The sequence below is a fragment of the Panthera leo genome, chromosome D2, assembly GCF_018350215.1.
Source record: "Panthera leo isolate Ple1 chromosome D2, P.leo_Ple1_pat1.1, whole genome shotgun sequence".
Classification (NCBI taxonomy): Eukaryota; Metazoa; Chordata; class Mammalia; order Carnivora; family Felidae; genus Panthera; species Panthera leo.
The window spans coordinates 75,063,932-75,088,211 of record NC_056689.1 but is presented as its reverse complement, the minus strand read 5'-3'; the positions used below and the strand labels follow the sequence as shown (position 1 = coordinate 75,088,211).

At 52.3% G+C, this 24,280-nt stretch overlaps 1 protein-coding gene across 1 annotated transcript in view; it reads right to left on the bottom strand.

Annotated features, from left to right (window-relative positions):
* Positions 1-24,280, bottom strand: part of GRK5 (G protein-coupled receptor kinase 5) — a 209,929-nt gene that overhangs the window by 108,353 nt on the left and 77,296 nt on the right. Inside the window, exon 2 of the mRNA XM_042908659.1 lies at positions 5,063-5,158. Coding sequence (XP_042764593.1) covers positions 5,063-5,158 — 96 coding nt within the window. The remainder of the gene's footprint in view (positions 1-5,062; positions 5,159-24,280) is intronic.

Sequence of the window (24,280 nt, the reverse complement as noted above, 5' to 3'; positions counted from 1 at the left end):
CCGTACAGGGTGGTGCCAAGGACAAGGGAGGGCATGGCCTACTCCGACCTCTGTCCTGGGCAATCTGGAGGGGGCAGCGCCCCTGGGGCCTCGGGGGCTCTTCCCAAGCCTCTCCCACCCACCCACCACACCACCTCATGCTACCCTCTTGACCCAGAGGAGCCCTGTCACTTGGCCCAAAGCCCACCCCAGGGCATCCTCCCAAAGAGCTTCAGAAAGTGAGCACGCGTATCCACAAGAAAAATAAATGCGGCCTTTGCCACTGTTTGGTTTGAATATTGGTCCAGAACAGAAACGAGATCTGTACTTTAGAAAGCCTTCCAGCAGGACCCCAGCAGAGGCTGGGCGAACACCAGGCTGATGGACGGTGAACGCTCGGGAAGGCCCGAGCACAGGGACCCGCTGCCCCGAGCGGCAGCTTTATGGCGGCCTTCCTGTTTTCCCCGGGCCTCTCTTCACACTGCTCTCTCACACACTGAGTCTTTTCAATGCCCTCCAGGAGAACAGAAGAATCCATTTGCACACGCCAGCACGCACGTTTCTCTCACCCTCCCCAGGGGGTGGACCCTGCCAGGAGGCCTGTTTATGGACATACAGGGACAGATGGGGAGGGGGCCCGCGGGTGGGGTCCTCAGAAAATCTGAGAGCTGAATCCCATGCTCCCAGATCCCCCAGACCAGAGGTGAGACTGAGGTCTGGCCAACTGGAAGGTGAGGGACATTTGTGGTGTTTCTGGGGTGGTGCTAGGAAGCTCATGGGGGGCAGGGATGCAGTGTGGGGTATGGGGGAGGGGGCTGGGAAGGGCAGGACTGGCTCACCTCGAAGGATCAGAACAGCATCCGAGAGGAGTGGAGAGGAGGCATGCACCGGGTCTTTGGAACCAGATTTAGTGAGCAGAAAAGGAAACTGAGGCACCCACGTTGCTGATGAGGACCAGCAGAAGAGAGACAGCTCTAGCAGCCAGCTAAACCAACCGCTGCCCGTTCAGCTCAGAGCCCCTTTCCCAGGCCTCTGACTAGAAAAGAACACGCTGGGGTTTCTTTGGAGGGGGAGGGGGTTGATTTTTTTTTGTCTACACCCATTGGCATTTCTGGGCTGTGAGTGTCTCCCGTACCCGGTGCCTGGGAATAAGGAAGGCAGAAAAGAGAACCCAGGAGCTCATTGTCAGGTCATTCTTCACATTCCCGGGCCCCCAGCCAGTCTGCCTTCTTGTCTCCACTTTTCAGAATTTTCCTATATTTGTTTCGTACGTAATGTCCAGAGCTTTGGCCTGTCCTTGGTGGGAGGGCCAGGGACAATACATCTCTTCTATCGTGTCTGGAACCAGAAGTCCTGTATTTCATACTTATATGTTTTATATTTTTAAGCAACACATGACTCAAATATAGAGAATACTCAGGTTTCTTTAACCTGCATGGCAGGAATGCCCTTTACACGGCTTTCAATGCTCTTTCATTTATTGGAAACACTGTATAAGTTGATTGTTATGCCCCTTCATCCTTTCCTTTGCTCATTCAGCCACCCAGCTGTCTGCTGTGAGCCTCCAGGCACCAGGTACACAGTAGAGAATTTAAAAGATCCTTCCCAAAGAGCCTTTCCCACTTGGGGTGAGCAGACAGCAAGCTGAGGCAGAGTACCCCCACAGAAGAGAACAGTGCGCTCTGAAAGACCCTGGCCAGTGGGGTAATTTAAATTCTCTGAGGAAGACATGAACAGACGCTTTTCCGAAGAAGACATCCAGATGGCCAACCGACACGTTCAACATCACTCCTCATCAGGGAAATGTTGAACAAAAGACGTTCAACATCACTCCTCATCAGGGAAATACAAATCAAAACCACAATGAGATACCACCTCACACTTTAGAGTGGCTAAAATGAACAACTCAGGAAACAACAGATATCGGCGAGGATGTGGAGAAACGGGAACCCTCTTGTACTGTTGGTGGGAATGCAAACTGGTGCAGCTGCTCTGGAAAACAGTGTGGAGGGTCCTCAAAAAATTAAAAATAAAACTACCATATGACCCAGCAATAGCACTACTAGGAATTTATCCAAGGGATACAGGAGTGCTGATTCGAAGGGGCCCATGCTTCCAAGTGTTTATACCAGCACTTTCAACGATAGCCAAAGTATGGAAAGAGCCCAAATGTCCATCAGCTGATGAATGGATAAAGAAGATATGGTATATATATACAATGGAATACTACTCAGTGATGAAAAAGAATGAACTCTTGCCATTTGCAACAACATAGATGGAACTGGAGGGTATTATGCTGAGTGAAATAAGTCAGAAAAAGACAGATATCATATGTTTTCACTCATAGGTGGAATTTGAGAAACTTAACAGAAGACCACAGGGGAAGGGAAGGAAAAATAAATGGCAAACAGAGAGGGAGGCAAACCATGAGAGACTCTTAAATACAGAGAACAAACTGAGGGTTGATGGGGGCAGGGGGTTGGGGGCGCGGGGAAAATGGGAGATGGGCATTGAGGAGGGCACTTGTTAGGATGAGCCCTGGGTGGTGTATGTAAGTGATGAATCACGGGAATCTACTCCTGAAGCCAAGACTACCCTGTATACACTGTATGTTAGCTAACTTGACAATAAATTATTTTTTAATAAATAAATAAATAAATAAATAAATAAATAAATAAATAAATTCTCTGAGGACATGGTCTTGGGGCCTGACTGTGCCCCACAGGGCATTCCTGGTACCACCACCTGTGGGCAGTCCTCCCAAAAGCAGAGAAGCAAATGGCTTCCCAAGAACAAGCTTTGCAGGTAAGGCCCCTCCCAAATAAGCCTGGCTCTCACACAATGACCCCGCCTCTCTGCACAGCTCTCCACTTTGAGGGCAGGGGTTCTTACCTCCTATTCAAGCTCTCTCCTCTAAATCAACACCCCAGAAAGGTCTCTTGCATCAGTCCTTTGGCTGTAAGCATGAGTGGGAGCCCCTCCTTGGGCCCACCGAGGAAAACTGGGCTCAGCACCCAGGAAAGACATTCTGGTCTCCGGTGAACTTGCTCACCCTGGACAGGAGAGGGCTTGTCTCCCCAAGGGGGTATGACAACCATGGCAACTGAGGTCTCCACCCCTAGCCCTATGCTCTCCAAGCATAAATTAGCAGTGAAGAACAAAATGGCCCCAGGAAATAATGGGCCAACTCCAGATAAGCTCTTCCTGTCTTCTCTCTGAAAGCCACTTGGAGTTTAACTGGCAAAACTCTCCCAGCCCCAGGAGATGTGCCCATCTTCTCTCCCACCCTGCCCCATGTGCCCCAAAGGGTGAACATCAAGGGTGAATGTGGCACCCCCAGCACAGGAAGGACCTAGCAGAGTGATGACTGCTGGGCCTCCCAGAAAGAAAGCTGAAGTGCTAAGGGAGGTGTCCTGGGCTCCAGTGAAGCCCTTTACACATGGTCTCACTTGACTGGGTTCATGATCATTTCTTTCACCCGAGGAAACAGAGGCTCAGTAAGATTAAGTGACTCGTCAGGGGGCCAGTAGAGAGGGTGAGATTTGAACCCAAGTCTGTCTGGACCCAGAGACCCTGATCCCTTAGGCCAGCTCCACTCACCCTAAGAACACTGTGGGGGTCTGATCTGAGGTAGATCTTGAGGACACTTCCCATGCATTAGCACCCCATCTTCTTCACCTGCTCACATCTGTCTTCATCGGGTACAGGTGGCTTCCTTTCATTTCATAAACACTAATTAAGCGAGCTCCTCCCTCCATGGTGGGCATGCAGGGCACACAGAACAAGCAGTTGTCATCTGCTGTGACAGCAAGGCAGAAGAATCTGGAGGGTGGGCTAAGCGGCCAGGACTGAGCAGCCCTGGGAGGGCCATGTAAGTCCCGCCTAGCCTGGGGAACTGGTGGAGACCAGGCCACATGGAAAAGCCATTCGGAAAAGCTAAGTGGTTTTGAGTGGCTTCACATTTCATAGCAGGCACTGGGAAGTTCACCCACAGCCCTGGACAGAAGTCCCAAGAGCAGCAAGGCCCACAGAGTTCTGGGTGACAGGGCCATCCTCTATCCAGCATTCAATGGATCTCAGTCTAATAAACAGTGGTTAGCACGTCCACAAGCGCTCCGACAGGAGCAGATAAGAAGCCTTCACGCAGTAGGGGCTGGTGTACATGGGGCACACAGGGGAGAAGGGCCAGGGCCCCCACTAGTAAGGAGGAGCCCCACCATGCCCACCCCCTCCGTGGGAGCCCTGTGTCCTCATTTGGTGAGTTTGGCTGTGCCAGCCCCTTAAGAAACAAGGTCCCTCTGCTGTTCGAGGTGCTTTGCTGTGTGGGTGCTGGATAAAGAGTTCTGGGCTGTTACCACTGAACAGGGTGGCCCCTCAGTGAGCACATCAACATCCTCAGCAAGAGGACAGGGAGCTTAGACATTCGCCTCACCCTCAATTCCCAAAGCTTTGCTTGCTGAGGGCAGAGCCCACAGTCTCCAGGAAAGAAGGGTGGAAAGCTATATGTGGGCGCTCAGTGCCAGGCCTGGCCCACCTCCACCACCCTCCTACAAGCTGTGCAACTTTGGGCTGGTTGCAGAACCTCAGTTTTCCCACCCAAGAGATGGAGTTAAAAAAAAAAACAGTACTTGCAGGGCGCCTGGGTACCTTAGTTGGTTGGGTGTCCGACTCTTGATTTTGCTCAGGTCACGATCTCACGGTTCATGGGATCGAGCCCAGCGTTGGGCTCCAAGCTGACAGCACGGAGCCTGCTTGGAATTCTCTCTCCCTTTCTCTCTCTCTCTCTCCCCACTATCCCCCCTCTCAAAATAAATACATAAACTTAAAAAACAAAACAAAACAGTACTTGCCTCCAAGGGTAATTGGGAGATAATCCTGCCCAGCACTCACCAAAGAGTCAATGAGCGTTAGTTCTATCTTTACGTCAATTAGCAAAAATGTCAGCCTGGAGCTCCTATCTGGAATCACTTTGCTGCACTAATCGGTTCGTATTTGACTCACTGTCCAAATAGTTTGGTTGTAAGTGGGCTCCTTGCTCCCCTCCCAGCCCCTTCCCATGCCCCCTCCAGGCAGGGCAGCTTACCTATGGTCCTTCGGAGGTCTTCACACTGGCTGATGTGAGGAAACTTCAGGATTTCCTTCCACTTCTTGCTTTTCCCCTTGCGCTTTCCTCCACCCCCTGCAGAAATGGGGGGAAAAGATGTCGGGCTCATGTTGGTCTTGTGGAAGGCTCCAGAGCCTGTTTCCCATCCCGGCGAGCCTGTCCACCAGCTCCAGGGGCTGGGAGACAGCCAGGGGGCTCAACATCAAATCAGTGGCACACCCCAAACCCCCCAGGCACACACACTCCCTCCTGGCCAGCATCAAGCCTGTGTGTTCTCCCCACACAGTTGGGCCGGGCTCCTCAAGCAGCAGGAGCAGACGAGCCCCTCCGGTCATCCGTGCCTGAACCCACACCAGTTGCCCTGTTCTTTCTCCACATCTCCCCCTGCTCTTCAGGCCCCCTGGGTGCCCAGTCTCTGGCGTCAGACTAGACCCCAACCTTCCCACAGCAGGGGCCAGGCCGGCTGGACTTAATATTGCCTTCGGGCTTGGGAAGTCCTTGCGGAATGGATCCACAAGTGAGTGGACTGCAGCCGCCTCACTGCCTCCTTTTGTCCTCTTGTTTCCTGTGGAGAGTCCCGTTCCCCAACTGGAGGCCAGATGTTGGGAACAAGGACTTCAATTTCCACTTGTCTTGTGTACCCCCTTCTTCTCCCTCCCCCACAAACCCCAGGGTCTCAGAGGATGTATACTCAAGGCTGGAAGGACTCCTGAAGGGCCCCATCCTGCCTTGCATCCTCCTCTGCGTGCATGTGCGATGAACACGCACATGCTAGGGATACGCACGTGTGATGGATGTGCACGCATGATGAGCACACGTGCAATGAATCTGCACACACAATGAACATGCACACGTAATGAACATGCAATAAACACGTGGAGCTGAGTAAGGTACACACTCAGGGCATTCCCGCCAACCACACTAGTCTTATCCAAGGGACAGTGGACAGATGTCCGAACGCTCAGGTGTACAAACAGCAAGGGGAGGCACCAACTCTGGCCTGTGTTCCTGAGCCCACCGGCATTTGAGCCTCAGACCTGGAGGCCCCTCTGTGTCTAGTGGCCAGGACCTTCCAGGGATTGAGATGCCATTACCCACCATCCACCTCCAGAGTGGCCTTAGATACCACATCACTAAAGATCATATAGCTCTTTAGGTCCCTCAGTATTTTAGGATATTGAGGGCCTCTCACCCTCCTCCATGTAGTCAACACCCCAACACCTGTGGACTTTAGAGCCCAGTTAGAGACACAGGATCTGGGGTAGGGCCTCGGCACCCTGGGCCTGCTCCTTGCTCTGGGTTGGGTGTGCAGCACCTCCAGCCTTTAACCCTTCCAGAGCGTACCTGGGCCCCCCTCTCCAACCAGCAAACCAAGGGATACAGGAGGGCTTAGCTTGTTCCCACCCAGGCCCAGTGTGTGCCCCAGGGCTGGCAGGGAGCTGGTCTCAAGGAGTGGGGATCCCCAACTGTCAACCCTGCTGCCCTGGAAAGCTAAGGCCGGGTTCCCCATTAGCAAGTGGGTTGGCTTCTGAGGCTGGGACCAGGACCGCCACCCTGGGGGCTGGGAAATAGGAGAGGGAGCTGATGGTGGGGGTGTCCTTTCTCTGCTCTCTGCTTGTCCTGTCTTCTTTTTCTCTCAAGCCTCTGCAGAGGGCAAAGGCCTCATACTCTATAGGACAGAACAAGTGTGCATTGGGCATTTGCTGTGGCCAGGCACCATTTGAACATTATCTTGTGTAATCCTCAGAATGTCTTGTTGAGGAAGAGATCACTGTGAGCCACGTCACAGATGAAGAAACAAATATCCAAGGTTGAGCGACTCGCCGGCTGATGACCCATCTGACTCCACACTTGCTCTTTCCTCTAACCAGGGTCAACACACATGTGCGCACACTGCAGAGTCCTTCCCCGGGGCCCTTCCCTGGACTCTCTGCAGTCCTTACTCTAAATCTACAAGGCAGGACTATTACTGTTCCCCCCTGACAAATAAGGAAACTGAGGCATGGGGAAGAAAGAAGGAAGTGGCTTTCTTTACTGGCTTATTAATAGCAGAGCCAAGGCCCCAACTTGAGTAGACTCTGGACCCCAGGCACTCACCCTCACCCTTCTGTCTGTAAACCTCCTTTTGGGGTACATTGAAAGCCAGGGAAATTCTCAGGGATAAAAAAAAAAAAACTGCTGGGGTCAGACCACAGAAGTGATGCATCATCGAGTAAGAGGAGCAGGAAAGGGGATCTCTCTAGCTGGGGCCCAAGCTTGCAAGCTCTGAGAAAAGACGTCACCCCAGACACCTGCAGACTTGTTCTGCTTGACCCACACGTGGCTTGTTTGTTTGCTGTTCACTGAACCAGTTGTCAAGATTTCAAACCACGAGGAGACTTCACATGCAAATCCAGATTTCAGATTTCTCTCCATAACGAAGCATCCCACATGGCAAGAATGGGTTAGAGCTAGGGAACAGCTGCTCCCGTGGACAGGCCGTGTGGCCTGCTTGGCCTCTGTAGGGATTAAAATGTGCATCCCCTAGAAAAGGGCCGCCCTCTGGAGACATCAGCAAAGTCAGATGCTCCCGTCTCAGCCCCCACCAGGCTGGGAGGTCAAAAGGGGCCATTAGAACAAGAACTAAGTCCTTGTCCTTTCCTATTCCTGCACTATTCGCTCCCAGATCTGGCTGGAAGAAAGCACATTTGTGTGTGTACGATAAAATATACACAACATGAAATGTGCCATCTTACCCATGATTAGTTATATGGTCCAATGACACGGGTACATTCACATTGTTATGCAGCCATCACCACCATCCACCTCCAGAACTCTTTCATCACCCCAGACTGGAACTCGGGACCTATTAAACACTAGCTCCCTCCTCCCCCCAGCCCCTGGCAGACACCATTCTACTTTCTGTCTCTGTGAATTTCACTCCTCCAGTGAAATCACACAGTATGTCCACTTGTGACTGGCTCATTGCACTTAGTGTAACGTACACGAGGTTCGTTCATGTTGCGGCGTGTGTCAGATTTCATTCAGTTTTTAAGACCAAATAACATTCCATTGTGTGTAGGTACCACATTTGGTTTATCCATTCCATCCATTTTTTTAAAAATTTTTTTAACATTCATACATTTTTGAGAGACAGAGAGAGACAGAGCATGAGTGGGGGAGGAGCAGACAGAGGAGACACGGCATCCGAAGCACACTCCAGGCTCCAAGCTGTCAGCACAGAGCCTGACATGGGGCTCAAACCCACGAACTGTGAGATCACAACCTGAGCTGAAGTCAGACGCTTAACCGACTGAGCCACCCAGGCGCCACCATCCATTCATCTACTGATGGACACTTGGGTTGTTCCCACCACTTGGCTTTTGTGATCGGTGCTGCTATGGATATCTGAGTCCCTGCTTTTAACTCTTTTGGGTATATGTCCAGGAGTGGAATCACTGGGTCATATTGTAGTTCCACTTTTCTGCAGAACTGATGAAGTCTTCTGGACAGTACAGATCACCAGGCTCTACTGCATCAGGCTGTCTCCCAACTCTCTGTGATCAGAACCCAGGGATGTGACTTCTGGAAAGGCCCATCCCCCTACCCCCCGCCAGGTGATTCTCAGGTGGCCAGTGTATGGAAACCAGGAGCCTATTTTGCATGCATATACGTGTGTGTGTGTGTGTGTGTGTGTGTGCATAGTTCTTACAGATTAATTGAACCATTAGGAACATTAACCCAGACTCATTCATTCACTCAGCCAATATATGTTGAGCATCTACTAGAAGGAGCTGGGGCAAGAGACACAGGGTGTCACCATCTTGGGGCTTCCAACCTAGCAAGGAAGACAGACATCAAAGGCTTTATTTCAGTGGCTCGACGCGGGGGGACAACTTTGTCCTCTGGGGGACAACCGGCAATGTCTAGAGATATTTTTGGTCGTCACAGCCGGGGCGGGGGTGCTACTGGCATCAGGTAGGCAGAGGCCAAGAACGCGGTTGAGCAGTGTACAATGCGTGAGGCAGCCCCCCACAACGGAGCGATCTGCCCCAAAATGTCGATAGTGCTGAGGTGGAGACACACTGCTTTATTTAACAAGCATTTGGACCAGCACTCAGAAGGGCAGGGTTTGGGGGAGACATTAGTAACGGGGCAACATGTCGCTGAAGCTGGAGTTAGGAAGGGAGGGGGTACCACCCAGGGAGCTGTCCCGGGCCAAGGGGGCAGACTTTCCGGCCCATGTGGGGCTCCTTTCCTCCTAAGGAGTAGGAGCCCCCAGAACAGGGCAGGGACTGTGGTAGGCAGAATAATGCTCCCCAAAGTGTCACCTGAACATGTTAGCCTATATCACAAAGGGTAACGAATATTACAGATGGAATTATGGATAACAGCAGGAACATTATCTCAGGTGGTCTCGGTGGACCCAGTGTAATGGTTAGAGTCCTTACATGTGGAAGAGGGGGAAGAAGAGTCAGTTTAGAGCCATGCTGTGTGAGGAAGACCAGAAAAGCCACTGCCGGCTTTGAAGATGGAAGGGGCCACGAGAAGGCGGGTGGCCTCTAGAAACCACAAAAGGGAAGAAAACAGATTCTCCCTGGGAGCCTCCAGAAAGAACGGAGCCCTGCCCACACCCTAGTTTTAACCCAGTAAGACCCATGTCAGACTTCTGACCTCCTGAAATGTAACTCATTAATTTGTGTTCTTTTAATCCATTGGGTTTGTGGTATTTGTTACAGCGGCGAAAGGAAACTAATCCAGGGATGCTGTCCACGGGGTGTCCCCCTAAATGGCCACTGGGATTCTGAACTCACCTGGCCTCCAGTTCCTTGGACACAAACCCTGCCCCTCCATAACTCAAAGAGGTCGCCACTTCCAGACAAATAGTTAACTCTTACGTGTGCTGTTGGGTTATTAGATGACATATTTGATGACTGAAGTGTCAACACTCTATTATTTCAGTCAGACCTGACTGTCTCTCAGGACCCTGAGGTGGTGAGGCCCAACACCCTGCTGCAGAAGTTCCTTGCGTGTCCTGGCCCTGTGACCCCAGCTGCCCCAGGCCCACCTCCCTGCTTGGGAGGATGTCAGGCCTACAGGGAGCTAAGGCCACCATGTCTCCACTACTCAGGGCCCAGCCAGGCCCCAGCAGCTGGGATGGCCAGTTCCTAGGCCTGCCCATCAACCATTGCTCATCCGTTCTCCTTGACCAGTTTCAAAGCCCTTCACCATGTGGTCACAGTCTTTCCAAGCTTTATTTCTCTCCCTGCCATTGCTCTCAGGACCTTTGCACTCACTGTTCCTTCTGGCAGTAACATCTCCTGCCTACCTACTGTGTAAATGACTTTCATCCATGCTTCAAGTCTTAACGCAGGCATTCGGCTTCAAGGCTTCCTGTGCACCGTATGGCCATCCAGGAGGGCCTTCTCTGACCTCAGTAGCTGAAGTGGGGCCCGTTCTCTGCCTTCACCACTGCCATTAAACAGTGTTTGGGAAGCCCTGGTCAGTTGGGCAGCCTGTCTCTCTTGCACACACTCATCAGCTGACAGATTTCACTTATCTGTCCCAACAGATTCACTTGTTCTCCCAACACATTAAGCACATTTTCACTGACGGGTCCAACCTGTATGTGTGAAGTTACTACCAGATTTCCAGGACCAGCCCCCGCTCTTACCAGTACCTGACATCTTCCTATTTAGTGATTTACTTGCCAATCCTTAGTCTCCCTGTTTGAAGGAAGACCATGGTGGCAGAGACCTTGGTTTCTCTGCTCTCCGTTGCTCTCTCCTTGGCCCACTGTGGATGTGCAAACAGTATTTGCCAACCAGATGCAAGTGTTGTCCCTGTGATCTCTGCATGCATCATCCTCTCCCCCATGACCCCACAGGAGAAGTTCCTGACCCCTCCACCTGCTGAAGCCTGCTCTTTCTTCAAGCCCCAGCCAGCTGTCCCTTCCAGGGCTGCCCTTGAGAGGAAGACTCCCCGCCCCCCAACTTGCCAGGCCTACAGCCTACTGCCGGTTCGGCCTAGACCTATTCAGTGTCCCTCCGGGGGGTGGGGCACCTAACACAATGCCTGGTTAATCACAAGCTTTCATTAAGTTAGGACGACTGACTGGGTAAATGAATGTTTGCCGGAATAAATGACAATGTCCACCCCACCCTACCCCCAGCAGTCTGAGGTTAGCACTGAACTGGGTTCTGTATGTTTGGTGTTCATTAAGGTGGCATTAGCCCCATTTCACAGATGAGAAGCCAGAGGCTCAGGGAGAGGAATTAATGGGATCAGTGAATGAACTCCCAGCCATTTCCTGTCTTGAGCAGCTTTGGGTTTTATTTGCTTTACCATCTGACCCACTGCTGCTCATAGTTTATCTTTTGTGTGCTGGAAACAATCAGTGAACTGGACACAGTCCCTGCCCTCAGGGACATCCAGTTCATTCCAGGCTTCAAAGAGCAGAGACCATGGGGGTGGCCTGGCAGGCGGGGCGGGGGGGGGGGGGGGGGGGGAGCAGCTCCAGCCGGGAAGGGGATGGCAGCAACAGGGACCAGGGGGCCAGACAGGAAGGGGGAAGAGGCCAAGATGCTGGGGGACATGGGCTGAAGTCTGCCAGCCCACGGTTCTGAGGAAAAGCACCAAAGAATCAGGATGGCAGGTCTTGATCCTGGAACGGGAAAGAGTTTTGCCTTTTCTCAAGGCAAAGCCTGGAGAAAGGTGGGCAATGGGAAGATGGGAGTCTTCTCTGACTCTGGACCTCACCCCCAACTGTCCCCATAGGAGGGAGGGGGCAGCTTGCAGGAAGGAAATTGCTTAGCAAAGCATTGCTGCTTTCTCTAGTCCCTAGCGTCCCCCTCTATTGCCAGCAATGGCCTCACACAGGTGTACCGGGGGGGGGGGGGGGCACGGCTAAGGGAAGTGTGATAAGGGGGTGGCAGGGCAGGAGAGAGGCAGCCAACAGAGAGGGCTGGGGGGCTCCTCTGGCAGGAGGGCGAGTCTTAGCAGGGAGTGGAGTGTGGGACTTGGGGACAAAAGGCAAAGTAATAGTGGCTCCCATGTCTTAAGCATGGGCCACGCACTCATTTCTTGTGCTCCCATGGATACCCCCAGGGAACAATAAAAGGATCACCCCAAATAAACTGCCACAAGAGAGCTGTCACTATGGGGGAAGAAACTGGCTTACTGTTATTCTTGTTGCTTGTACTGTGCCAGAGGGAGGTATTTATTTGTGCAGAGGAGAGGACTGAGAGAAGACAGCACTGAGAACGAGAGGGGGCAGAGCAAGGTGGACCCATGACTACTCCGGGGGGGGGGGAGGGTACGGGGGAGGGCTCTGGCTCTGTGGCAGCTGGATCCCAGCGATGACAGCTTCTGAGCAATGAGCAGCCTCCAGGCCCGTGGCCAGACAGGCACAGCCGAGTGGAACTGCCAGCAGAGGCTCCTCCTCCGAAGGACACTGACAAAACCAGCGGCGGCAGTGACCCCGATGGTCTGTGATCTCGTTGGCTGGACTCCTTCGGGCCCTGGAGCATCTCTTCCCATCCTTGGAAGGAAGTGGGACAGACCTCTGCAAAACAACTGGCCCTGGAATTCTCATTAACCTTATGGTATGATATATTTGATCCGGAAAGTGAAGCAACGTGACACTTCCTGTGCTCTTGGGGTCAGGGGACAATCAGCTATGACATCATCGCACTTAATTCTCACATCAAGTCCATGAGGCAGGTCCTGCTACGGAACCCCTTTTGCAGGTGAGAAAATAGTCTCAGAGAGGCAAAAACCTTGCCTTAAATCACTCAAGCGGCCGTGTCACAACCTGAGCCAGGAGCCAGGTGCCGGACTCTCAGTCTAAAGTTCTTTCTTCCCTGCTGACCAACGAGCAGTTCATCAGGGGAAGCTTCCATGCATTTGGTGGAAAAACCTTCCTTCATGCCCTTGAATCTGAGGTTGAATGTGGCTCTTGGACTGGCAGCATCAGCATCACTGGAGAATTTGTTAGAAATGCAGATTCTCGGGCCCCACCCTAGACCTATTGACTCAGAAACTCTGGGAGTGCACCCAGCAGCCTGTGTGTTAATGAGCCCTCCAGGTGATTCTGATGCTCAGTCAAGCTTGAGAATCACTGCCCTAAATTCAGAGAAAGTCCCTGAACATCATATGGGAAATGGGAGATGGAACCACTCTCTCTGGGAATTTCTCTCTCTAAAAAAGGATTTGAAGAGACACAGCAAAGTTGGGACAAACCACCAAAAGTGTTCCTCCCAGCCCCCATATTCAGTGATCCTGGGATCTGCCTGACAAGCACCGAGGTCCCTGCAACCTGCCTGACTTGAATCAGCTTAAGCCACTTACCAGGCCACCAGCCAGGGCGAGAGGCAAACTGTACAAGGGCCCTCCTGTTTCCAACATGCTCGGTGCTGGCCCATAAGGGTCCAGGTGGGGGAGCCAGTCTCAGGGAACCCTATTCCATGCCCCCAGGCCCTGGCCTGGCTCCTAACAAGCTGGACAGGACCCCCCACAAACCCCTCCTGTACCAACAGTAAGTACACACTTCCCCTACCACGTGCCTCTACATTCTGACAGCCTCTGGACCTTGATTGTTCTACGGATCCCAGAGAGGAGTGAACCACCTCTGGAGATGGGCTTGCCGGGTCCACAGAGGACCTGACGTGTTTCGAGGGCTCTGAGGAGGGAGAATATTTTCCCACAGAGTATGTTCCTCTAGGAAAGACTTGTCAACTCAAATCGAAAAACAGTATTGGTGAATACAGTTCCAGCCAAGGTTAGCAGGAAGAGAGACTCATTTGAGTTGACCTGCAAAGGGGATTGTTACCAGGATCATGGGGGCCTCTAAGAATCCAAGGAAAGGCAGCCAAGAGCAGCTGGGTTTTGGGAATAAGAAGGCCATGGAGACATGGAGAAGCTGGGGCTGGGGTGTCTGCCCCTCACTCCACCAGCTGCCCCTCTATAGACCATACTCACTCACCCCCTTGCACAGGCCCAGCTGGCCACTGGTGTACAATGAAGAATTTGGCCTTTGTCTCTGGTTCCTGGATGGTGACCTCTAAGTCCTTGGAATTTTCCAAGTGACAGAATGGCATTTTTATTCATGCGGGGCCCCCAAAACCATACCAGAGTCTATGCTAACAAGATGGCTCAAGGTGGGGCTGACCATGCCAGAATGACCAACCATATGATCGGGTAGGTTCTGAGCCTGGTGATACTATCCAGGGAGAGATGAGCAACTGGAGATTGGGCTCAACCCCATGGCCAACGATTCCATCACTGCCGCCTAAGTAATGAAACCTCTGGTAAAAGCTCTAGGCACCAGGCTCAGGTGAATCTGCCGGCTGCTGCCGGGAAGGTGATGTGTTTCCTGCAGACCTTGCCCTATGCATCTCTCACGTTTGCTGGTTTGGATGTGTCCTTTTGCTCTAACAACATTGTAAGTAAAGTGATCTGAGGTCTGTGAGTCATTCTAGTGAATTATCAGCCTGAGGGGGTGAGAGAATCCCTGAATTTGCAGCCTGCCGGTCAGAAGTGAGTGCAGCCCGGGACCCCCAAACTTGCTGCTGGGGTCTGAAGGGAGGTCAGTCTCTGGGACTGTGCCCTTCATCTGTGAAGTCTGTGCTAAAACTCTGGGGTAGTTAGTATCAGAAATGTATTGTAGCTGTCTGGGAATGCAAGCTGGTGCAGCCACTCTGGAAAACAGCATGGAAGTTCCTCAAAAAACTAAAAATAGAACTACCCTATGACCCAGCAATGGCACTACTAGGCATTTATCCAAGGGATACAGGTGTGCTGTTTCGAAGGGACACATGCACCTCCATGTTTATAGCAGCACTATCGACAATAGCCAAAGTATGTAAAGAGCCCAAATGTCCATCGGTGGATGAATGGATAAAGAAGATGTGGTATATATATACAATGGAGTATTACTCAGCGATCAAAAAGAATGAAATCTTGCCATTTGCAACTACGTGGTTGGAACTGGAGGGTATTCTGCTAAGTGAAATTAGTCAGAGAAAGACAAAATCATATGACTTCACTCATATGAGGACTTTAAAAGACAAAACAGATGAACATAAGGGAAGGGAAACAAAAATAATATAAAAACAGGGAGGGGGACAAAACAGAAGAGACTCATAAATATGGAGAACAAACTGAGGGTTAATGGAGGGGTTGTGGGAGGGGGGATGGGCTAAATGGGGAAGGGGCTTAAGGAATCTACTCCTGAAATCATTGTTGCACTATATGCTAACTAATTTGGATGTAAATTTTAAAAATTCAAATTCAAATTCAAATTCAAATTCAAAAAAAAAAGAAATGTATTGTAGCTGTCAAGGACCCCAAGTCCTTAGGTCCCCCTGGCCTGGCTCACCACCTGCCTCCCAGAACCCTGATTCTTTTAATGTTTATTTATTTTTGAGAGAGAGAGAAACAGAGCATGAGCGGGATAGGGGCAGAGAGAGAGGGAGACGCAGAATCTGAAGCAGGCTCCAGGCTTTGAGCCGTAAGCACAGAGCCTGATGCGGGGCTCGAATTCGCCAGCTGTGAGATCAGGCCATGAGATCATGACCTGAGCCGAAGTCAGACGCTTAACCGACCGAGCCACTCAGGTGCCCCCAGAACCCTGATTCTAAAGTCCCGGCCACAGGTCATGGGCCAGCCTAGACTCTGCACAATCCAATCAGTTCTGGCCCTTGCGGAAGGGAGGCCCCGGGGCAAGAAGGCAGGCTGGCCAAGCAGCAGGCCTCCCTGGGGCTCGGGCTCGAACGTTCGGAACAGAAGCCCCCACGGCAGCAGTGCCAGACATCACCAAAGGCGGGCTGGGCAAGACCACAGAAGCAACCATCCTCACTTCTAGAACATTTGGGTGCTGCTGGTTGAAGGCACGGGCCGTGGTGGGAAGGGGCGCAGGCTTCAGGAGCCCCCGGATTCCCACTGGGGCCCCTTCTTCCTCCTGCTGCCACAAGGTCTTCCCTCCAGCGGATGGCCTGTGGGCTGCTGGGGGCCACAAGGCTCAGAAAAAGTCAGCATTATGGTAACGCAAGGGACTAAACCTGTTAGAAATCCGAATTATGTGGTAAAGCAGGTCTTTACAACACTTAGGGGGTGCGGGGAGCATGAAAAGTGGAGGAGCCTCTCTCGACGCACTTTGATCAAGGTCTGGGAAGTTCTCGAGTATCCTGGTGACTGTACGTGGGAAGGATCTCTCTCTGTGTTCCCAGCACAAGAGGCCGATGACTCACCCACTCTTGGCCAGTCAAGTGGCAGGTAGTGTTACAATTTCGCCTGTGACGTCTGTGGGGCTAAAGAATCTGTTCAAGTCCTTTCTACCCAGGTGAGCTTTCAAGACTCGGTTTCCAAAGCACTGCCAGCAGGACTGGCTTTCCAGAAAATGCCGCCACGGGGAGGCTGGGAGTGTTCTCAGAGGCCACGGGCAAAGCGGAGGAGGCCGGTTTTTCTGATAAGGTAGGTTACCCCTGCGTCTGCTGCCTCCTACCCTTGCCCTCCCAGCACTGATATTTCTGTCCCATCCAGCCGGGCTCGGCCGCCTTTGCCACCACCAGAGCGGCCCCCCGGCTGAAGCTGATGAGGCGGGTGTGCAGCATCTCACTGGTTCAAAGTCTCTTTTCATCCAGCCCCGAACAAGGCAACTTCCAATTATAGGACCCAGCTGGGCCCCGCAGCACTTGCGTGGTCTCTGCCTCAGGGCGCCCTCCTCTGTGAAGTTTCTAGATGCCTCCTGCCCTCAGTTCCTCCACTACCACACTGTCCCAAAGTGCTGGAGCTGGGAGGTCAGGATCTGGTGGTGCCGGGGACAGGGTGGGTGGAGATGCCCCGATAACTACCCGCTGATTGGAATGTTTGGAGGAAAATGTAACCTGGGGCCACCAAAGGCATCTCTGGCCCAGAATCTCCTGAGATGAGACTGTGCCGTTCATGCTGCACCCAGTCCACGGCCCCTCAGGAAGCATCACGGAGCCTAGGGTCTTCGAGCGTGTTCTGCACCTTCCTAGCTGGCATAGGAACCCCAGGGGTGGGCCAGAGGGGGAAGCAGTGGGGGGGCACTGAGCCTCTCCCCGCCCAAGTCCGCTTGCTTTCCACGGCCCGACACAACCAGCAGCGTCACCTCCCAGCAGACACTGACCCTTCTTATCACTCCAGAGACCTAAGGGATAGGCCCAGAAGGCAGGCTTGAGCCCAGGCTCAATTCAAAAGGTTGCCAGTCTGGTGCAGGTGCAGCCAGCCCAAGGAGCCACCTGCCCAGAGTCAGCGAAGAGAGAAGGCAGAGAGACTGAAGGCCTTTCCAGGCCCCATTAACCCGCCTGGGAGCTGAGCTCAGCTGCTTAGCTGGGGGCTCCCTTTGTTCAGGGGACTTCCCGCCCCCACCAGGAAGGCGGGCAAAAACCACGGTAGGCAGTCGCACACCCCAGGCCCGGAGGACGTGGGGAGGCAAACACCCACAGTTATCCGACCCCAGAACGTCTCCCCGAGCCGCAGCTGCAGCCGCGAGAACCTGAAACGTCCAGCATGCCCTTGAACGGAAGTGCAGTGTGGAAGTGGCATGAAACACGGAGGGTGGCACAAGCCACGTGGGGCCTGTGGCCTGTGGGCAGGTCCCAGCACCTCCGGGCCCCCCTCACGGCCTCACCACAGTGGGGTTTCCAGAGAAGAAAAACCTCAGCCACCACCAGAAGGATCCCACAACCTCAAATTAGGAAAACCCAAACCAACACCAGGCCTGGTAAACGGTAGCCATGGGGACAGGGAGACATGGCCCCTCTCCAGCACACTGAGCCTGCGAGAAAGGAGGCCGCTGGTGTGGCTTTGGCAGGGCGGGGAGGCAAGGTAGGAAAGCTTGCTGCTGAGGGCGGGGCTGAGACTGGGCCACCTCGACCAAAGGCTGCCGCCCCTGAGTGACAGCTGGGCTGTGGACCAGGGACTCACATGCGCACTGCCTCGAGGCTTCCTCACTGCGATGTGATACGTGGGTACTTATCTGTCACCTGCACTGTCACCCGAGCCATGCCACACAGCGGCTGCGTGGTCTCGCTAAGTCACTCGGTGTTTTCTCCGGCAGAGGATGAGGCTGCTATGCAACTGTTTGGCTGGGTTAAGAATTAGAGCTAAGTGTGCAAAGTTCTCAGCATACAGTAGGGGCTCACTAAATGCAGCCGTGATCACCACCACCACCGTCGCCACGCCCCCCAGCATCCTCCTCACCACCATCCCCACGACCATCGCCCGCCACCATCCTCACCTCCACCAACATCAACATCACCACCATCCCCACTAAGCCATCGCCACCACCACCATCACTAACAAGAACGCCCTCCTCCCCCCTCACATGGCCGCTGCCACCGCCAGCATCCTCACCACCACCCAGTTGCCCACCACTGCCACCATCAACACGCTAGCCACAGGACTTGTGTAGATAAGAGAACTGAGAACACGGAGTTGGCCAGGGACAGACAGCAGGTCTCCAGCCCAGGTCTTTCTTCTGACTCCAGGTGCAGCCATCTGTCCATCCTACCACTCGTCCCCCCAACACACACACACACACACACACACACACACCTTCCCCATCAGCAGGATGTCAGCATCTATCCCATGTTTGTCAGAGGGTACCACAGGGAAATCATGCCTCCGTGATATGGACCCATTTCCTCTCTGACCTCACCTGCCCCGACTCCCTCCCTCACACCACACTCTCCTCAAAATCCTCAGATGCCCTGGGTACCTTCCCACCTGAGGACCTCTGCTCTAGCTCAGGAGTCAGCAAACATCTTCTGTAAGGGCCACATGGGTCACAGACAATCTGTAAACAAACGGGCTGTGTTCCAATACAACTTTATTCCAAAAGCAGACAGCGGACTGGATTTGGCCCCAGGGTCTTAGTTTGCCTGAATTTCTCTGTTCTTGCTGTTCCCTTTGCCTGGAACCCTTTTACTTTTTCATTTGTGTTACACGCATAACCTTGTAGCATTCTGTGTGGCTCCTTTATTCTGTCCATTGTTTGTCACCTATCTCTGCCCCTCCTTCCACTGGAATGTAGGCTTCATGAGGGCAGGAATCTTGTTTTATTCCCTGCTATTTCCCAAGCACCCAGAACAGTGCTCGACACATAGTAAAGGCTCAATAAATCATTTATGAGTAAGTAGATGGATAGACAGAGAGGCAGGGCCAGAAGAGAAGAGATGGTTTCCAAATGGACTTCAAAACAAACAAACAAACAAACAAAAAACCATACCACACACCATAGCCTTTTCTGAGCTTGTGTTTTCCTCCCTCAAAATGGGAATCCAGCTGCCTTCCCTGGGAGGGGGCAGGGTGCAGACAGCCTCTCCTGCCCTTCCCCTCAGTTATGCCAGCTCTCCCAACCCTGAACTTAGAGCCCCTTCTCCATGGGCAGCGCAGAAAGGCAGGGTGGGGGTTCTCATCAAATGGGCAGCGTGGGACTTCCGATGCCTCTGTCTGTGGCCTGAGTGGCCCCAGGCCACCTCGCCAACCTCTCTGGGCCAGTTTTCTGATTTGGAAAACATCCAGAAGCCCTTTGTAAGGGTCAGACAGAACACCTGCTTAAAACCCTAGCGCCGCACCAGGTACCAGGTAGGCACTAACATGATTTAAACCCCGCCGCTCCCCCTCCTGGCCCCCCCAGACATCCCCTCCCCTCCCTGGGGCTTTCCACTGTTTGCTCCATTCCTCTGTGTCTCTTCAGGGCTTGAGAGAAATTTCCTTCAAGCGAAAGCAGACACCTCATCCTCTTGCAAACACTGATGACCTTCTTAAAAATGTCCTTTCCAAGGAAAACCATATTTCAAATGTATTTTGGGGCTTACTACACTTTGTCCACACCGGTTTTCACAGTTGAGAAAGTTTGGCCACAAAAACTAACTTTTCACTGCAAAAGTAATCCTCTTCTCTCAGCAAAGCCCAAATTTGGTTACTTTTGTCTTCGCTATGTTTTCTTTCGGTTAAGGAAGAGAAAGGCTGGGTGGGGGGGACAGGGGGGTGTGAGCTGACCCCGGAGAAAAGCCACTGGCAGCTGTAAGTTGGCTCCAGCGGCCCAGCTGTGGCTATTTTGTTGGAGAAATAAACAGGACTATTTGCTCATGAAAAAAATGCCCCAGTTTTTCATACGATATTCATAAAAATATTTGCATTTCCCTGTGAGTAATAATTACTTCTGCTGCCCCCAGAATTTTTGCATCACCTACCTAAAAGAAGCTGAACAGATTCTTTAGAAAGCCCTCCCAATCATTATCCATCCAGCGACCTGGGTATGCTGTGGTGTAGATACAACTGCCCATATAGGGCTGGGAGGTCTGAGGTACAAAGAGGAAAGGGAGGGCCAGGCCCTGGTCTGAGTGCTCCATTTTCCCTGAGCCTCAGGACACCACAGCAAAGTTGATTTACTGTGCATATGAGGAAACAAGCCCAGAGAAGCCAAGTATCTGGCCCAGGTTCACACAGCCGCTAAGTGGCTAAGCTGGGATTTGAACCCGAGAACGCCTGGTTCTTAACTCCCAGCCCACGAGGCTGATGTGGAGTTATCTCAAGAGACACATGAGAACTGACCCCTCAGAACGTTCCCCCAAAGCCTGAGGCCACAGAAGCCCAAAATTGGCACAGCACAGAGACAGCTACAGAGAAAAGAGTTTCCAATGCAGAGATGAAGCCTCCCAAACTGGGGTCCAGGAGAGAGTTCTTGATTCCCATCTACCTTCATCCATGCTTCCTCCCCCAGCTTCTCCCTCTTGGCAGATGGCACCACCATTCATACAGGCACTGAGGCCAAAAACCTATGTGTCATTCCTCATTCCATCCTCCTCCTGGCCTCTATGGTAAGCAGCCTCCAAGATGGCCCAGTGATTCTTGCCTCCTGGTATTCATAGCCTGCATGGTCCCCTCCCATACTGAACCTGTGTAATCAACAGGATGTGGCAGAAGTGATAGAGTATGACTCCGAGGCTAGGTCATAAGAGTCAGTGTGCCTTCCTCCCTGCTCTCTTGGATCACTCTCGTGAAGGGCACTTGTGCAGACCTATGAAGAGGCTCCTGTGGGGAGGAGCTGAGACCTCCTGCAGACAGCCAGCATTAATTTGCCAACCATGTGAACGAGCCCCCTTGGAAGTGGAGCCTCCAGCCCCATTCAAGCCTTCGGATGATGGCAGCCCCAGCCGACATCTTGTCTGCAATCTCATAAAAGACCCTGAGTGAGAACCACCCAGCTAAGTCGCTCCCAAATTTCTGACCCACAAAAACCACGAGACAACAAATGTTTGTTGTTCTAAACTGCTAAGTTTAGAGCAATTTGTTACACAAGTACAGTTAACTAACACTGCCTTCTGCCTGCAACCATCCATCAAGTCCTATGGATTCTACTTCTAAATGACGTATTGACTCTGCCATCTCCCTACTCCTCCACGGCCACTGCCACGGGCCAAGCCACCATCACATCTCATAGGATGACTGCAGACTGGCCTCTCTGCCTCCATCTGGTTTCTGCCTGACCCATTGCAGCCTGTAGCATTCTACAAATGCAAACTACTTCCAGTCCCTCCAGTGGCTCCCCATGGCCCACGGGATGAAACCTGAACTCTTTGCCACGAGCCATAAGGCCCTTCAGGCCAAAGCCCACCTGCCTCCCTTCCCTGGCCTCATCTCCTGGTCCACTCAGCTCCAGCTGCACTGGGCTGTCTTTTGTTTCTCATATACATCAGCTCTCCCCACTCGGAGCCTCTGTCCTGGCTGTTTATTCCGCCTGAAACACTCTTCCCATGGCCCTACCTTCACTTTCCAGCTGAGAAATCACCTCCTCAGAGGGGTCTTCACTGATCACCCTGTCTACTGAGCATGATTCCCCATCAGTACTCCCCATCGCTACGTCTTGTGGATTCCCTTTACAAACTATAATGACCTGAAATTAGTTTATTCATTTATCTATTAATCCTGCTTATTACCATCCACTCCTCTCTATCCCTTAGGCTATTTTTTTGGAAGCTGGCACCATGAATGTACCCAGTGCCTGGCACCAAGCAAGTATCCAATAAAATGTTGTTAAATGAATGAATAAATGCATTTCCTGTCTTAATGTGATCCCAGAAAAATCCCCTGTCGTTTGAGACCTTGGAATCTCCATCAAGGAAACAATTAACTAACTAGCCATGAGAGCCTAGGTGTGCCTTCCCCTCTCTGGGCCTCAGTTTCTCCAGACAAGGAGCTGGGTGGAGGAGTTCTCAGGTCCTATGGTCCTTGTGATGGATCTGAAAGCAGTAAAGCCACATTCTGGGGATGTCTGTGTGCTCCCGGAAGCAACCAGAGGGCCTCACCTTGGGGTCTACAGAGCCGGCACTTTGTCCTTAAAGATCAGCTCAAGGCAGCATCTCTGTGGAAAGAACTGTTTCCTTTAGAGGATATGTAAATTCTTGACCCAGTAAAGTTCATGGGCTACTTCCACCAGGAGCACACTGTACCTGAGAATGAACCATGAGCCTGAACCATGAGCCCAGGAACCACTTGTGTTCCCTGCAAGGACCTGAGGACTAGCCCACCACCTACTGCTGTCATAGACTTTCGCCCTGGCTCTGCTTGCTTGGCCCACAAAGATGTGGCAGGCATACAGTGTTCGGGAATGCTCAGAGGAGACTAAAGACAGTGGTTGGGGAAGTGGAGCGTCTACCTGGGGACTTGCAGAGGCAGGCTCTATACTGGGGTCCCAGGCCCCCATGACCATGTTCCCTCTGTACCTTCTCCTCCTAATTCCATTACACAGCAGAGTAAACAGGGACAAGGCAGTTGGCCTTACAAAGTCTTCCTCTAAAATATGCTTCCTTCACTGTAAAATGGCCAAGGAGAGCTCTATCTGGCAGATGAGATTTCTACCCTTAGAAATTCAGAATCAAATCCAAATACAAAAAGCAGAGATTGCCACAGGGCGACAGCAAGTGGAACGTGGGTGACTTAGCTTCCTATCGATGCTGTAACAAATCACTGCAAACTCAGTGGCTTAAAATAACATGAATTTATTACGCTAAAGTTTTGGAAGTCAAACTGGGCTAAGATCAAGGTGCAAGTAGGGCCGGTTCCTTCTGGAGGCTTTGGAGGAGACTCTGTGCTCTCACCTTTTCCACCTTCTAGAGGCCATCCATCCTGCGTTACGTGGCTCATGGTCCTTTCCTTCATCTTCAAAACCAGCAGTCACCTGCAAGCATCACCACTCTGGCCTCTTGCCCTGTAGTCCAATCTTCCTCAGTCTCTCTATTGTAAGGACCCTTGTGATTACATTGGGCCCACCTGGATAATCAGGATGACCTCCCATCTCAAGATCCTTCACTTTATCACATCTGAAAAGTCCCTTTCACCATGTCAGTAACACACTCAGGTTGCATGTGGATGTCGACATCTTTGAAGGGCCCTGATTCAGCCTGGCACAGTGATAATTAAGACCATATGTTCCAGAGCCAGGCTGCCTGGGTTTAAATCCCAGCTGTGTCCTTTACTAGCTGTGCCACTCTGGGCATATCACTCAACCTCTCTTTGCTTCAACTGACTCCTGTGTGCCTCACAGACATAGGAGTCAGGACATGATGTGTGTAAAGCATTTGGCACAGTGAAGACAGCTCAGTGAGAGAGGGCTGTAATTATCCCCTCCTCTCCACCAGAGTCAGAACTAATGGATGTCAGAGCTGGGAGGGACCTTGGTGATCACCCAGCCCTGCCCCTCAGTGAACAGCTGGGGACAAAGAGGCCCAGAGAGGAGAAGTGAATCACCAGGTCATACAGTATTTTCTCAGGCAACTCCCCATTACCCTTTAACCACCACCCGATACGGACTAGCCTGAAGGAGGGTCTGGCAGGGTGATCATGGTCCCCTGGCACCCTGCCCTACGCCCAGTACCTACTAAAGGACACAGCAGCCAGAGTCACACAGTGGAGGAGGGAAGTGCTCCCCAGCAGAACAGCTGCAGGAAACATCTGCAGGTGCAGAGGCCCCGGCCAGAACCTCACATGTATGGTTCCCACCCCACCCACCAGGCTCAGGGGTCAGAGTCAGACACAACGCATCTCTCCCCAAAAGAGGTCAACAGGACTAACCTTGGCTAGGGACATAGAGACCCACGTTCAGGGCCAAGAGAAAGTGCTCTGGAGCGCAAATGGCAGCCAGGCCCCCTGTCTCTCTATGTGACCTCAGATTGGACACCTTTGGGC